General features: G+C 38.5%; 2 protein-coding genes across 2 annotated transcripts in view; both read left to right on the top strand.

Annotated features, from left to right (window-relative positions):
* atad3 (ATPase family AAA domain containing 3) overlaps positions 1-15472 on the top strand; it is a 166195-nt gene that overhangs the window by 108917 nt on the left and 41806 nt on the right. The window lies entirely within an intron of this gene.
* Positions 1-15472, top strand: part of celsr2 (cadherin, EGF LAG seven-pass G-type receptor 2) — a 59399-nt gene that overhangs the window by 11236 nt on the left and 32691 nt on the right. The window contains exon 2 of the mRNA XM_055221963.1: positions 10259-10945. Coding sequence (XP_055077938.1) covers positions 10259-10945 — 687 coding nt within the window. The remainder of the gene's footprint in view (positions 1-10258; positions 10946-15472) is intronic.

Consider the following 15472-nt stretch of genomic DNA (forward strand, 5'->3'; position numbering starts at 1 on the left):
TCGGCGAGGTAGGAAATTATATTTGGGATTAGGCCTGGTGGGGTGAGACCTCTTTGGCTTGAGTATATGTCTCAGATTTGTCCCCCATTGTCCCCAATTTCCCAACTGACAAAAGGAGGGGTTCTGTCTGGCCCTGCATCCCCCCTTCATATAGGCCACTTGTTGGCACATCCCCACTGTCTTCGAGAGATTCACATTCATAATTTACGAATAATAGAAGTTTGGGTAAAAACTACTGATTCTATCACAAGATGAGTTCATCCCATACTTTCACTCTACATACTTTGACCTTTATAACATAGGAACCCACACCACTGGATGTAAGTGAAAAGTTATTGTGTTACTTATTACTTGCCCTAACAACACAGCAAGATTTTTAATATGTCTTGCTCCAGTAGAGGTATATCATAAAAGCAAATTTTAGGGTCAAAATTAGACTGCTGTTTATCTAATTCTAAAGAGTTCACGAACCAGGAATTAAGGCTGGTGGGTTGTTAGCATGCTAGTTGTTGATAGCATTACAGTGACAGCAAAACTTGACTCTAGTCTCTAAAAGTTGTGGAAAGTGCTTTTAAACTCATTGCGGTGATAATAATTACCACTGCAAACATTATGAAGTAGTTATGTTTTCATGCTTTTAATTTTAAATGTGCTCCCATTATTACAAATGTGAGGCACTTTTGATTTTTAAATGAATTGTACTCTCTGCTAAATTAACTTGTTGCGAATCATAATCACAAGCACATTTAAAACTAGCTTTAATTGTAAAAATAATAGTTAATTCTTAGATTTTGACTTCTTCTCATTGAACTTTTGTGTCTGAATTTCCATTGTCTTGTATGTATCGAGTCAGGCCAGTGGCGCATTTGAATAGGCTCATGTTTGGTCACGTCTTTGCATTCTGATGTCCTGTTACAGCACTTTGCTCTTTTGATATGTAAATGTCCTTGTTTAACCAGCTCACATCCTTTCTGTGGTTTGACTATAGGGCAAGAATCTATGGTATGCCTTGGTCCTCTTCTGCCGATGCTGGTGTTTTTGGGGGGTGGATAATTGTCAAGAGAGATTTGTCCGCACAGGGTCAACTCCACAAATTTATATAAATGGCCTTTTTTTCCAATTGTCAGCTTTCCTTCGGCACTGGGGGGAAAACTCATAAAGTGATTTTGGGTCAGCTCTCGCTCAATTGCCTTAAAATCCTTGGTTTGACATTGAGATAAATCTACTGTTCTTCCTCTTACTGTAAAAATATAACATTGTTTTTGTTTTGACTATTGAATAAGATATTAGTTAGGGGAAGCTCTTAAGCAGGGCAGAGATGAATGAATGTTTAATTAGGCTCTAAAACAAAGGACTTCTCACAATCGGCCTCCGAGCGATAATGCTAATTGTGGTATTGCTCTTGTTTGGTTCCTGTTGCTCACATAGAGATAACAGTAAGTCTGCTGCGTAGGAGTTTGAATTCAGTCCAGTGAGATCTGCAAGTACCACACAATATTAGTTTTAACACACAGTTGTATAGTTTCCAATATATTTAGTCTAGAGTCTAGACTACTACTAAAAGTCTTTACGGGTTGTGAACATAATTATTATATACTGTATGTCATTGCAATTGGCTTATGGGTTAAAATTGGACTGATTGGTGGAACTCAGACTCAACTTTCTTCTTCTTTGGAAAATACTGACCAGGCTAATTAGTGTTGTTTCTATTTACATTTAAGTTAACTGTTTCCTGATAGACACGTGTTTGAATAACAGACACTGCTTTATATTTCTCTATTTTGAATGAAGCCATGTGGTTAACCTGCTGAGAGGCTGATTTGTATTTGTAATATGTGAACTACAGGTGCTCTAGTAGGGTGTAATGTGGTGTTTGTAGAGGGGGGATGGAGGTTAGCTGTTGTCCGGTGGGGGGTCAGGAAGAGGGGACTGTGGGGGTGGGCCTATAGAGGTAATGGGATGAAAAACCTGGGCCTCGCTTTGCAATGCGTGTAACCTCCTCCACCCCCTCGTCCAGTCGCAGCTCTCTATTGATGCTATAGTCAAGTGTTTCACCTTTCACTTAAGCTGCCTCTTTAAGAGCTTCTTCCCATTTACACTGTTCAGCATACTGGTTTCCAAGACATTTTCTATAATGATTTACAAGCAAACAAGCAATATATTTATATTGATTTAATGAAACTGGGCAACACAACACAAATAAAATATATAATACAAATTGCTTTGTTTAATGAACAATCAGTTTATTCTCTAAATTCACAACACTGCATAATTTTATGTTAAGTGTATAATACTAATTTCAATATTTTCAATTTTTCAATACTCTGTCACTGCTTTATAACATGTACTTCTTATAAAGTTCTACAGAGGCTACTTCATTTGAAGTCACTCAAGTGCCCTGTTGAGGCCCTATAGTTAAGTGCTTCACCTTGGCTTAAGCTCCCTCCTAAAGAGCCACTTTCCTGTTTGATCACTCCAGATTCCAGTTCCCAAATTAAATTTGCACTGGGCGGACACGGGGCACATGAGACATCCGATAAGCTTGATCTAATAAGTCGCACACAGCTGAAACAACACAGAAAATTGGGGCCAGTCTTTAGCTTTTATTAATGCTGTTCGGACTGCCCTCCACACTCCCTCCCTGCAGTGGCTAATGAAGCGAAGCTGGCTGACTGGCACGAAGGTGAGGATTAGGCCTGTCGCGCCGCTGGGGGCTCAGTGTTTCTGTGTCCAGATAGACCACAACAAACCACCACCATCACCTCTCATGAATCACAACAAGCTCAACGCAGCAAGAGAGAAGCACTCTGTCTGCTAAGAGCTAGCCTACACTTTACATATAGTTACATGACACACTTTGAATGTAAAACAGATATGTATTCTTTATCTAAATTGTTTTCTTGGTTTCACTTTCTATAAAGACTGTTGTTTATATTGGCACTTTATCTGACACACTGTAAGACTATATGCAGAATGTACACTTTTCATGTCTCTGGCCATTATAGTTCTTGCTTAAATGCTTCATTGTTCATTGTAGTGATAGAATCACCAAACATGAAATAACTTCTGCTCTATTTCACTTCACAACACCTTATCAATATTTTTGAATAGAAAATATTTTGTCCATATACATTTTCTTATGTAGGTTATGATACCTACTTGCCTAATGTTATTGTTTTGCCTGGAATGTGGCACAGAATGGCATTAAACATTTTTGTCCAGCATTTATTACATTATGGGTGTTTCCTTTTATTGCTAGTTTTAAGTCTCTGTCTGTTCCCTTTTGTCTCAGCCTGCACCTGTATTTAGTTTAATGCAGTCTTGTGTTGGGACAGTTGTGTTGGCAGTTGTCTTTTGCAGAGCCACAGTTCAGGTCAGTGCTGATTTACACCTCACCAGCCCCTGTTTGTTGATGACTTCCGGCATGTGTAAGCTTTAGCCTCAGACCTGCCATAAAAATGTCAAGGAGAAGACTAAATTTGACGGTTGTGGACCAAATGTAATGAATGTGGTGCTAACCTCAGCAGAAGCAGTAAAGTCGAAGTGATCAGTGTGCATGATTACAGGGCAGTCCAAGGGCGAGACTCTGGTTTAATTAAATAAACGGGGTCCTATGGCTTGTCCCTGGAGGACTCCCATCTGAGGCCACAACTCTGTGTCGATGTCTCATGTCTCTGTGACCTTGCATGGACTTAACACTGTTTGTTCACTGTACTTTAACATGAGCACATGAGTCTGTTGTGTTAGCTTGTAGCTCAAAGAGATAATATCTCCTAAAGCCACAATACTGGACAGGAATTGCCACAAGCTTAGTTTCTAAATCAAGTTTGAAATATTATCATGATTATATAACGGTCTCTCAAATATTTACTAATCACTCCCTCTTTTGGTTAAATAATCTACACATATATCCCTGAAGTGATTTTAAATTTATGATGCTCTTTTATCAATCTGAGAAGTGGGTCCCCATGCAGTGCTGCTCTTTGTAGTACTGTAGTCTGCTGCTACTTAAGCTTGGAGACAGTCCCTGCTCCTCTTCACACCTCTTCACCCTGAACCTGACACACAGTTACTCTGAAAACCACAGCTGTTTCACAGGATGAATCGTCTTGACAGAGACCACTGTATTAATACGGTTTTGTCCCTCGGAGCCTCTTTAGCTGCTCACCATTAGGCCGGTGATAAATGGCCACATGAGGAAGGGGTTTTGAGCGCAATTATTTATCGGCTTTCTAGCGTCACAGTGATGAATGATAGATTTGTTGGAGCTCTGATGTCTCGAGCCTTCCCACAGTCTCTCAAAGCAGGTTTCTCTGGGATGTATTTAACCTGCACATCAGGAGGTGGACCTGCCATTCAAACTAATAATAATGTATGCTTTTTTATCATTCTGAATGAGTGAATCATCTTTACATTTTTTGCATAATGAATCAAATTAATTAAATATTCAAATATGCAGTTAGAGCTTACATGTCTGTCTGATTAATAGTGCAGTTTGTTCTGGTATTGAAACTCAATGCTATTATGAACAAGTGTCATCATGAAAAATTACTCAAATAGTTCGAAATATGACCATTTCTGAATCTCTATTTCAGAACTGATATAAGATTACTACATGGTCTTAGACTATTATTTTGTGTTAAAAAATGATTCTATTGCATTGAAATTACTGTATGTAATGTATAATTGTATTTGATCATTCCAAACATTTGATCTATTGAAAACTTGAACCTTCCATCTTGAAATGTCATTGTGCATAGGTTCCTATTAACATTTGCTATTGGATGATAAACTGTCCTCTTACATGTAGAAAAAATTACCTCCTTCTTCTGCCCCTCAGAAGGAAAGGGGGGGTGGGGGGGTGGGGGGGGGGTGTCTCTCTCTGTCACTTGGCCCTTTCTCTCCTCTGATCTCTGTTCACTGACTTTGTTGACATTCTCTGGGATTTAGCTGTAAGCTTTGACAGCATCTTTGTGGCTAATTAGGCAAGTCCTACCGATTAGTTTTCTCTCCCTTTGTCTTCAGTTTTATTGAGCTTTTGTATAAAAAGAGCAACTGTAGATAATCTAGATATTGTGTTAAGAATTAAGGATGAATAGTAAAAAACAAAAGTAAAATCTGTCAACTGGACAAGTTGTTGGGGTGAAGATGCTTCGCTCCTCATCCAAGCTGCTTCTTCAGTTCTGGTCAGATTACTACTGGACACTGCCTTATATCTGTCTGAAGGGAGGAGATAACTACATTGAAACTACTGAGCTACTATTGAAACTATTGACTACACTGAAAGTATTGAGCTACAATAGATGTGCACTGCCTGAGTCATACTTGGCATATTCATTCAACTCTTAAGTGATTACAATCTTAAGTGATTACACTGATAATTATGGATGAACAATTTGAATTTGGAAAAAAATATGCAATTGTAAATAAAAATATTGTATTTAGAATTTTATTTCTATTTTTATTGAATGTATTTTTAGATTCAATATTCAATTCAGGCTGTACATTTTACACAGTGACGAAGAACAATAGCATTAGAGGCTGATTTATGGATGACTAAACTAAAGCCAGAATCATATATGTATTTCAGAACATTAATAAAATCCTATAAAAACAGGATTTATGGTATACTGCAGAGGGCATTATATTGTTTAAAAAAATGCCTCCTTTCTGATTTGTTTATTAAAGACTTTTTCACTCCTCTATAGACTCTTTGTTCATAGGTGATAGATAATTTGTTTAGCATAATCCTCCCGATGGTTGAAACTAATTCAAATGTAATGTAGTGTATCTATTTCGTTCTATAGCTGCAACCCACATGTAGCTAAAACTAAATACGAGTTTTTTATTGATGTTTTGTAGTGAAGTCATGAAGGTTGTAAATATAAAATGTCATAACCTTTTACAATGAAATGTCTTGATGTTTCTTTGAATGACTTTGAAATCTGACCTACTTCTGCTCGTCTTAAGTGCTTTTATGCTGTGGTCTATATACTTAGCCTGGAACAAGTTCACCCACACCTCTTTGCTCAACCCTAGGTACATAAGCACTCACAGGGATGTAAAAAGCTCTTGTAGGAACTCATGACACAATCCTTCTTTTCCAAGTGCAATTTCCTCTGTCAGTTTATTCACATGCTTACCTACTGGCCAAAGTGTGACAGCTAACTGGATAGCTGTGTTTAATATTAGTGTCCAGTGTAGCTAATGATACTTGGATGGCTCTACCGGTACATGGTAAAGCCAAAACTCAAGACAAGCAAGTAGCAGACCCTCCAGATGCAGAACATCTTTTGTCTGTTATTATGAATGAATTGTACAATGCTTGTACAATAATTAGTTACTTATAATATTGTTTGACGTTTTTTCAAATAACAAACTTACCCCTCACACATATAAAACAACAATTCACGGCCCACCTGCCAAGCAGAATTGAGACATAAAAAAACAACAACAATTTAAGAGGTGTGTAATAATAAATAAAGCTTAGACCTTATATTTCCAATATGAAAATTAACTGTTTGCTAATTTATCAATGTGTATCCAAAGTGTGGTTCCATCTAAAAAGTTACAGTATTACTGCACTTTGATAGAACAACTAATACTAACAGAATATGAATGATTAGTTCAACAATTCCTGGCACTCAGAGGCCCAGAGGAGGGCTGAGACCCTGAGTTAGAATCAGTGTCCTACTCTGTATCTGGCACTTAGTCTTGTAACGAGCAATCCCTCTTTCCCCTCTCTGTTTTGGGCCTTGGAAACATCCCGTGTCCCCTTGGGCAGGATCGGCCCGTGGAGAATGACCTCCTTAAAGGGATGGTCTGGTCCCTTTGAGTCCAGATTCTCCTCGCGCTCAGTTTCCCAGCGCTGCGTCTCTGTCTGGACCACAGCCAAACCTCCCATCCAAGAATGTGAAATTGGCAGAGGACATAATTAAGGCGATGTCTGCCCTTCTCTGCAGCCTAACCTTTAAGAGGCTCTGAGGGCTACTGTTGTGGTAGCAAAAGTATCACTTATTATATCTGCTGAATAGAGCCAGAGGAAGTGATTCTCTCACAAGAAAATAGACAATTGTTGGTTAAATTGGATTTCAATGTCTAGCCTGATACAAATACACTACAAAAGACCAAATTTGTGAACTAGCTATTCTCTCCCATACAATGACAGGTAAATGTTAGAGTCTGCGTGTTCTAGGTGGGTAAATGTTAACAAACTATAGGCTAATGCAATATTGGGTCACTGTTTTTTATGCTGTAATATTGAATTGATTTCCTGTTAGATAGATTTGGATTTTATTAAGGTTCATTTGCCAATCATGTCTTTCCTATTTTTAGATAGTAAACCGAAATAGGAGTAGGAGTGGGTTTTATAAATGGATTATTTGTACAGGTTATGAAATAAGTGTTGATGGTGTCTATAAAATCCCTAAAACCGTTTATTTTCTAAAGTGATATTTGTTTTTGCACTGATTTGTTTCTGTGGCCCACTAGGACTGATGCCAGTTTCACTAAGTCAATATTCACACGGTAAACTTAAGACAATCTAGTAGACCACAGTAACACAGTTGTAACTTGTTCTCAGTTACATCTGCTGTAGTGTTGTGTACTCAGGTGTCTAAGGGTTTGCAGCTGAGTGCAAATTAAAGGATCACCATCTTTCTCTCTTTTTCTCTCTCTTTCTCACTCCCTCTCTCTGCAGCTCATCCTTTGTGATCAGCGGCTCTCATGACTGTACTGTTACATTAAGGCATTATTGTGAATCATATCAGTCTACACTGAGATAATTATATAATCAAATATTAAATAAATAAATTCTCGTTCAGTTAAAGCCCATACATGGTAGATTAGATGCAGTGTGTTTATATGTTGCCTTCAAACCAATAAAATGTGCATGTTTATTCTCAGAGTTTATAGATGCTGGTCATTTCTATGTGTAAACAGTAATGTTAATGGTTCTCTCAACATTAAAATATGTTTTCCACCAAAGAATGTTTCTATACAATTTGATCTACATCTGATATTACGTTACTAGGTCACTCAAGTTTACAAGTATAATTCTTTATGTTTCCTTTTCCCAGAGCTAAGACTGACATTAATCAGAATTTCTGACTTTTTCTTTTTTATTGATTCTCTCTCCTACTAGGGTTGTATATACTCATTTGAGCAAGTATTGATAAAAAAGGTAGAAATTGAATAACACTGGCCCCCTAAATTGTTGCTCTTGGTCAAAACTACTGTCATTCTGTGTTGAAAATCACATCATATGTCAAACATGAGCTTATTATCAATGTGGTATCAAAATAAGTATCCAGTATCAAGTCTTGCTGGATATAAAAATCATGTTGCAAATGTATAATCATGTTGTGACAATATTAGTTCCTATTAAGCCCTCTATCCGCTCTAACCCTCTGTAGTAGGCTCCTATCATCTTACACAGCAAGCTTTTGAGTGAGAGCATCAGGACTAAAGCCGTGTCCAACATGCTTCTCTGTCCTCTTCCTCTCCGACCTCCTCCTCCCACCTTTCCTCTGGCAAGGACTGTTCAAAGTGTCCCAGTGCCAAAACAGGGATCTGGTAACTTTGGGGCAGTGCTGTTTGTGAGAGGGAGTTGCGCTCATAGGTTGTGCTCCTTCTGGCCGACGTCCAGGCTGCCCAAACAAAGCGCCCCATTGATGAGTGAGGAGGGAGAGGGCCAGGCCTGTTTTCTTGACACTTTTGATTTGATTAAGGCCACTTTGTATTTGCTGTAGTGGAGAGGATACAGAAACCTGCTGTAGTCCAGAGGTGAGATTAGTGAGTGAACAAACCGTGACCTCAAGTGTGTGGGATACCTTTACAAAGCAACCGTGAAGATTTGGACCAGAGAAAATGTGCTGGGTAAATTTGCATTGATAAAAAAGCATTGTTAATTATTATCTTCCCTTATAGGATTTTAAGTACAGTTTCAGCACATTTACTATTACAATCTTAAAAGTTCACTGTGTAAACTTTCTGGTAGGGGGTCTGCCACCTGCTTGTCTCCATAGAAATGTTATTGTGTTGCCTGGAATGTTCCACAGTATAGCACTAAACCTATCTATTTTGTATTTATGTAGCAGTTTTTATTACTCATGAAAAATATGCATTCTTACCATGAGCGGGGTCCATATGAAGCTATGTCCAAACGTAGCCATGCTGTGTTAACATTTCAGTACAATATCATTATACCAGACTGTTGTACCTGGGTGGTATGTACAGTGTATTGTGCAGAATGTGGCCTTATGTTTACATTCATCTCCTAATAATGAACCATCTAACACCAGAAACATGGACAGGATCCGGTCTGAGCTGCAGATAAAAGGCCAGAGATTTGCTGAGCGGAGGAATGTGTTGTTTGAATGAGACCCCCGGCTTTAAAGATGGCATGTATAATGAAGTAGCATCTCCTCTTCCGGACAAAGAAAAGAAAGAGTTCACTGAATAAAGCCGTGAAATTGAGGATTTTAAACTTGGAGCATACTGAATGAAACATACACTTGTTCTTGGCATAAGCCTGAGATCTGAACTGGCTTGTGATAATAACACTCCAATGGGCCAGAAATCGGTGTCCATCAAAGTGTCATTTCTGCGCAGTTTAGAGTGTCATGCCTTCAAGTCTTTTATTTTGTATTGTTCTCAGCGGACAACATGGCTAATGTGGGACAGTTAGCCTGTCTGTCTGTTTACTTAGAATATAAAGGGGTTGGTTAACAATTGGGATGGGCGGTGTGCCAAAAAGTTCATATCAATATCTTAGAACCTAGATCATGATTTTGTCATGTTTAATTACGATTCATATCAATGCAGTATCTTTATCTGTTTCTTCTTGGACTTCATAGCACTTCACTGTGATCGGTTAAGTCCACCTGTCACTCACTCAAAGCATGACAAGGACCAATAGGAGGAGTGGGCAGGATAAAGTGTCCATGTTTGAGCATAGAGTTGCATTAAACAGACTTTTACAATATTGTCAAAATAGCATATCATACTAAGGGTCAGATTACAATTCAATGTCATCATCTCAGTTCTAGTTAACACTGAATACACAGTTTAACAGTAGGTTTTGATCTGTACTGTTAGTGTCTGTACTGTTATTTTATAATTGTTTACTTTTGAACTAACTTTTCATTTTGTTAATTTTTATTTTAGCATAGATAAATTATTAAGTCAGTGATAGTTTGTAAAGCATTCTGAGTACTTATTGCACATAACTAACCCCATCCGTTCTCTCTCTTTCCAGATGGGGTGCACTCTGTGTCCGCTCAGTGCCTCCTTCAGGTCACCATCATCACAGACGAGATGCTGTCCAACTCCATCACTGTGCGACTGGCCAACACCTCTCAGGAGCACTTTCTTTCTCTGCTCCTGTCCCAGTTTTTGGATGGTGTGGCCCGGGTGCTGTCCGCAGCCCCGGAAGACGTGGTCATCTTCAACATTCAGGACGATACCGACGTCAGTGCGAGAATCTTAAACGTTAGTCTCTCTGTAGCTGTGCCAGTCCCAGAGGAAACAGTTGGGACGGGACACTTGGGGGACAGGGGGGTTACAGTTGGAGGAGCAGAGTTTTTCGGCTCAGAGGAGCTGCAGGAAAGACTGTATTTAAACCGCAGTCTTCTGGCACAAATATCCTCTCAAGAAGTCCTCCCTTTTGATGACAACATCTGCCTGCGTGAGCCCTGTGAGAACTACATGAAGTGTGTGTCTGTGCTGAAGTTCGACAGCTTGGCCCCCTTTGTTTCATCAGACACAATTCTCTTCAGACCCATCCACCCAATCAACGGGCTGCGCTGCCGCTGTCCCACCGGCTTCACTGGAGACTACTGTGAGATAGAGATCGACCTGTGCTACTCCAAACCCTGTGGACCCCATGGGGTGTGCCGCAGCCGGGAGGGGGGCTTCACCTGTGAATGCCATGACGACTTCACCGGTAAGTGTTTCAAACTATTCTGAAAGAATTTATTAGTGTTTCTATGAGCCTGTATTACAATTTGGATTGAAACAGTCAAGTCCTTCATGCAACTGGACAAAAAGTTGTAGGAATGAAGACGTTTTGCTGCTCATCCAAGCTGCTGGTGGACATGGCTTTATAGCTTTCTGAATGGGGTAGCTAACTACACTGAAACTGAAAACAGATATTTTTTTTTTACAGTTGCTACAGTTTTACAGTTAAGAAACTGTAAACAATAGCTGTTCAGATAGATATAAGGCAGTGTCCACCAGTAATTTGATGAGAATTGAATAAGCGGCTTGGATGAGCAGCGAAACGTCTTTACTCCTACAACTTTTTGTCCAGTTGACAGATTTTACTTTTGGCTTTTACTTTAGATCAGACCTGGATGACTGACGGATTACACAAACACAAGTCCTTTAGTGTTTTTTGTAGGCTTCAAGTTGGAAAATAATCTGAGTCATATCTTAATTGGATTTTTTATGGTTTTTTATTTGTATTTGTATTTATTCAGTGTGTTTATGTTGCACTTTTTCACCAAAGCAAGTTCCTAGTTTGTGAACTGTGTTCACAGACTATGGCAATAAAAGTCTTCTGATTCTGATTCTGATTCTGATTAAGTCACCCACTCATACTGCAGTTTATGCCATGTATTGTTAAATAAGCAAGCATAATAAAAAATGCAATAGCTACTTTTTTCAATCTATAGTTAAAGTTCTATATTATGCAAAATTGACTCTTGTGAGCTTTAAGCCATGTTATAATGTTGTTACCTCCTCAAATTATTAGTCATTATTAGTCTGTCTATGTCTCCAAAGCTCAAAATGCTCTGTTCCACTTTGTGATGTCATGAAGTGGTAGTTTTCAAGATACCAGCCACCTTTTACCTTTAGTTTTGTAGACATTGGCATTTCCAAGGCTGAAATTATACAAATTATTCTAGCGAAGTTGTATGGAGTTTAAAAACACAGTAGAGCACCTCCTGTATTACCACATGATGACATCACAGTGTGGAACAGAGTGTTTTCAGTTTGACAGAAGAACTCAGCCTAAATGCAGGGTTTGTGTCTTAAATATGTGTGAATGAAACAAAACACAACTCCAGGTACGTTTGTGATGGGAAAACAACATTATAGCACATCAGAAAATAGCAAAATATGAGCCCATTTAGTCTATGGAGTAACAAAAAGTATAGACCAACCAACATAATTGAAGCATTTACCATAGTATACAAACATGGAGGCCGGTCAGCGAAATATGTAACATTGTTATTATACAGATCTGTTTCTCCTGCGCTGATCATTTTTGTTTTCAGTATCCATATCTAACGTCATTGATCTGTTTTCATGAAAGCATTGGTATTGTCTATTGTATATATCACACAACTGAAAAAACTGAATATTGGTGCTGCAGTGTCTTGAATCTGGCTCAGTGACAGTAGTGTGACTCTAGATTTTGTCGAAGTGATTTTGACTGATCCCAAGAGGCCTATAAGGTCCACATCTGCCCCTCTGGTTCATGCCCGCTCAGCACTCTATTGAGCGTCTGTTTATAACTGCCCCTTGTACAGAGGACCGTCACAAACAAAGACTGAGTGATGAGGTATTGATCTGCTGTCTCCAATGCAACGTACAAATGCCCCCCTTACACAGCTGCTGCGCTTTCACTTGGGGTTTGAAGTTCAATTGGCACCAGTTCAAAACAGGAATCTACTTACTTTAATGTACTATTTAAATATTCATCACTTACTATATATACTGAAGAACTACATATTTTGTAGAGCATAAAGTAAATAATTAAAAGACTGATTGCGGAGAGATAGACAGATATAGACTTACTAAAGCTGTTACAGAAATCTATAGTTAGTAATCAATAGTTATCAGTCATATGTAAACTTAAACTATTTATTTATATATGATTGACAGCTATAGATTTTTCAGTTAAGACATAATTGTGTGCAGGTCACAATATTTTCATAAAACCAAAAAATATATTATTATGAGCATTTTAGAAGAAAAAATAAGTAAATGCTATCCTTTCTCAGATTAAACACCTAAATGTAAAGTGCTTTTTTTCTATGTGTTTTTTTTTATTTTTTTATATCACATTAACATTATCAATCAGAAACTCTTATTTCACTGGTCACATACTAGAGGAATGGTGATCTAGAAAGTGTGAATGATTAATATTGCGGCACCCCTTTTGGGAAATCTTAAAATATAAACAAAAGAAACATTGAAAAAAAGTGTATCTTTCTTCACTCATAGTTTATGCTGTTACTCGTCCCATACACTTTAAGTAAAGCCTTCCTGCGGCTATACTTAACACCTTATCCACCTGTAGGATCATTTCAAAGCAGTGATCTGTATGTGCTACTTTCTATTTTTGAGTCCATGGATCATCAGAGTATTATTTCCAGAGAATAATGCCGCCGCCATAGTTTGGCCGTGAGGAGTAATAGTATGAGATGATAAATTATAGATGGAAGCAGATGGAAAGGGTCTCCTGGCTATGAGTTGGCCTTGTCTAAGAAATATCCAAGAAAGCACAATATAGACACTTATTTTTGTTATTCCACCCTTTGCTTCAGAAATGATTCTCACGGGGCCGTAGACTGTCTACACAGTTGCTTTCTGAGATAAGAGAAAGGCGGAAGTTGAAAAGGGGTTTAAAGATGAGACCAGAGTAATATTTTATGCAAATTTATACAGTATGAATATTGGGGTGGTTGGCCCTCTTTTTGTAGAGAGGTTAAATGGGTCGACGCCTGACTTCTTAATGGGCATTAGTGTTTCATCTAGTCTTTGAAGCTCTGCATACCCAACCCGATAATCGTATGCTTGTGGAGAGTGTGTTGTGTAGATTAGGTCAACACATAATATTCTGAAGTTATTTGTGCATTACTCAGAAATTCTATGTTATTTATTAAAATGTATAACTGTATATTGTAATAATAATATTTGATATAAACTAACGTTGTGTGGTGCGTAAATAAATATTTGCCTTTTGCAGTACTTAGTAATATCAAGTTGTTGTGCGTGCAAAAGTGGGACTAAACCAGGAAGTAAACGTGGACAAGACCAGCACTCAACCTTGGCTAGTACAGGACTAAACCAAATCTACATCTGGACTTGAGCTCAAACCAGGGCCAAACCAGGACTTGAATGAATGCACCCCAAGACTTGATTGAGTCCATCCCATATTGTTTTAGCGCTGGCAGTGATGAGGTGAAGCGATTAGATAGTACCTGTATGAGCATTATTCATACTCAGTAATATCCTAATCTTGCATAACATCATGACAATCAACATTATTAACTTGAATTGAATAGTTTTAAAGTGCATTTTGTACTTAAAGGTGAGCGTAATGTTTGACCCAAATGAGTAATTTCCTTTTAGACCTTTGTGGAATCAACACTATTGTCACCTGATCTTTGACCCCCACAATCCAAAATAGTTATGAAAATGGCTTCTTTGCCCTTTTGCGAACCATCCGTTATATCCAGTAGCATACCATTATGAAATTGTACTTTGCGCTGTGCTGGTCCAGCTCTCACCTACCTCTAAATTGAATAAAACAATACGCAGTTAGCCATGGCGTCTTCTATTATTCCATCAAACATTAAAAGGTTTTCTCCTCCATTTACGCCCTTGTTTTTTTCTGTAGCCTGAAATAGTGTCAGGTTTTGAGTGTGTGGGCTCAGGTCCATTGTTGAGTGGCACTCTCCTTCCTGGTGTGGAGATGTGGGAGTGCGGGCGCTGCAGGTGCTTTTAGCGTTTTGAGCCTGCGTTGATGCTAGCGAGCGTGGGTGAACAGGGTGGATTTCCTTGGTGTTTGACTAAAAGCTACAAAGCTACATTAATCAGTGTCGACAGGAGGGGTTATGAGCTGTATGAGGGTAGCGACATGTTTAACACATTTAAGTCTTTGATCCAACAACCTGCAACTGTTCCTGTGGTTTAAAAGGTGATGGGCAGCTTGTGCTTGTCAGTCAAAGTAATCAGGCGTAACACTGCAACTACATGCCTGATATTGGTAGTCCATTTTAGGAGTTATGAACACCTGGCGAATGTATTTCTATTTCAAAGACAGTGTAAATGGTTGTCTCTCAGTTCTAGTCATGGACTTTCCATAACAAAAATGCAGCTTGCGCCTAAACAAGAACTGTAAGGGACTGAAGTGAAGGTATAAAAGCCAACTCAAGTGCAATTTTGATTCGATTTTTGATGTTTGTAGGATTCAGTCGTCAATGCATATTTTAAACACAGGAACACAACACATTTGAGAAAAGACTAAAATATGAACTGTTTCAGAGTTTGACTGTAGAGGTCTTCTGGGTTTGCGAGTTTTATACATAATAAGTGTGGATGTTCTGTTGTTTGCAGAGGAAATCATGTTACCTAAATAATTGCTTGTGATTTTTAACTGTGATCAATGACAGTTCAAAGTGTGATTTTGATTCAGTTGCTATAAATCTTGCAGCTTTACATTGTATTCCTTGTGATT

This window comes from Periophthalmus magnuspinnatus, chromosome 5 (genome assembly GCF_009829125.3).
Source record: "Periophthalmus magnuspinnatus isolate fPerMag1 chromosome 5, fPerMag1.2.pri, whole genome shotgun sequence".
In the NCBI taxonomy this organism is placed as follows: domain Eukaryota; kingdom Metazoa; phylum Chordata; class Actinopteri; order Gobiiformes; family Gobiidae; genus Periophthalmus; species Periophthalmus magnuspinnatus.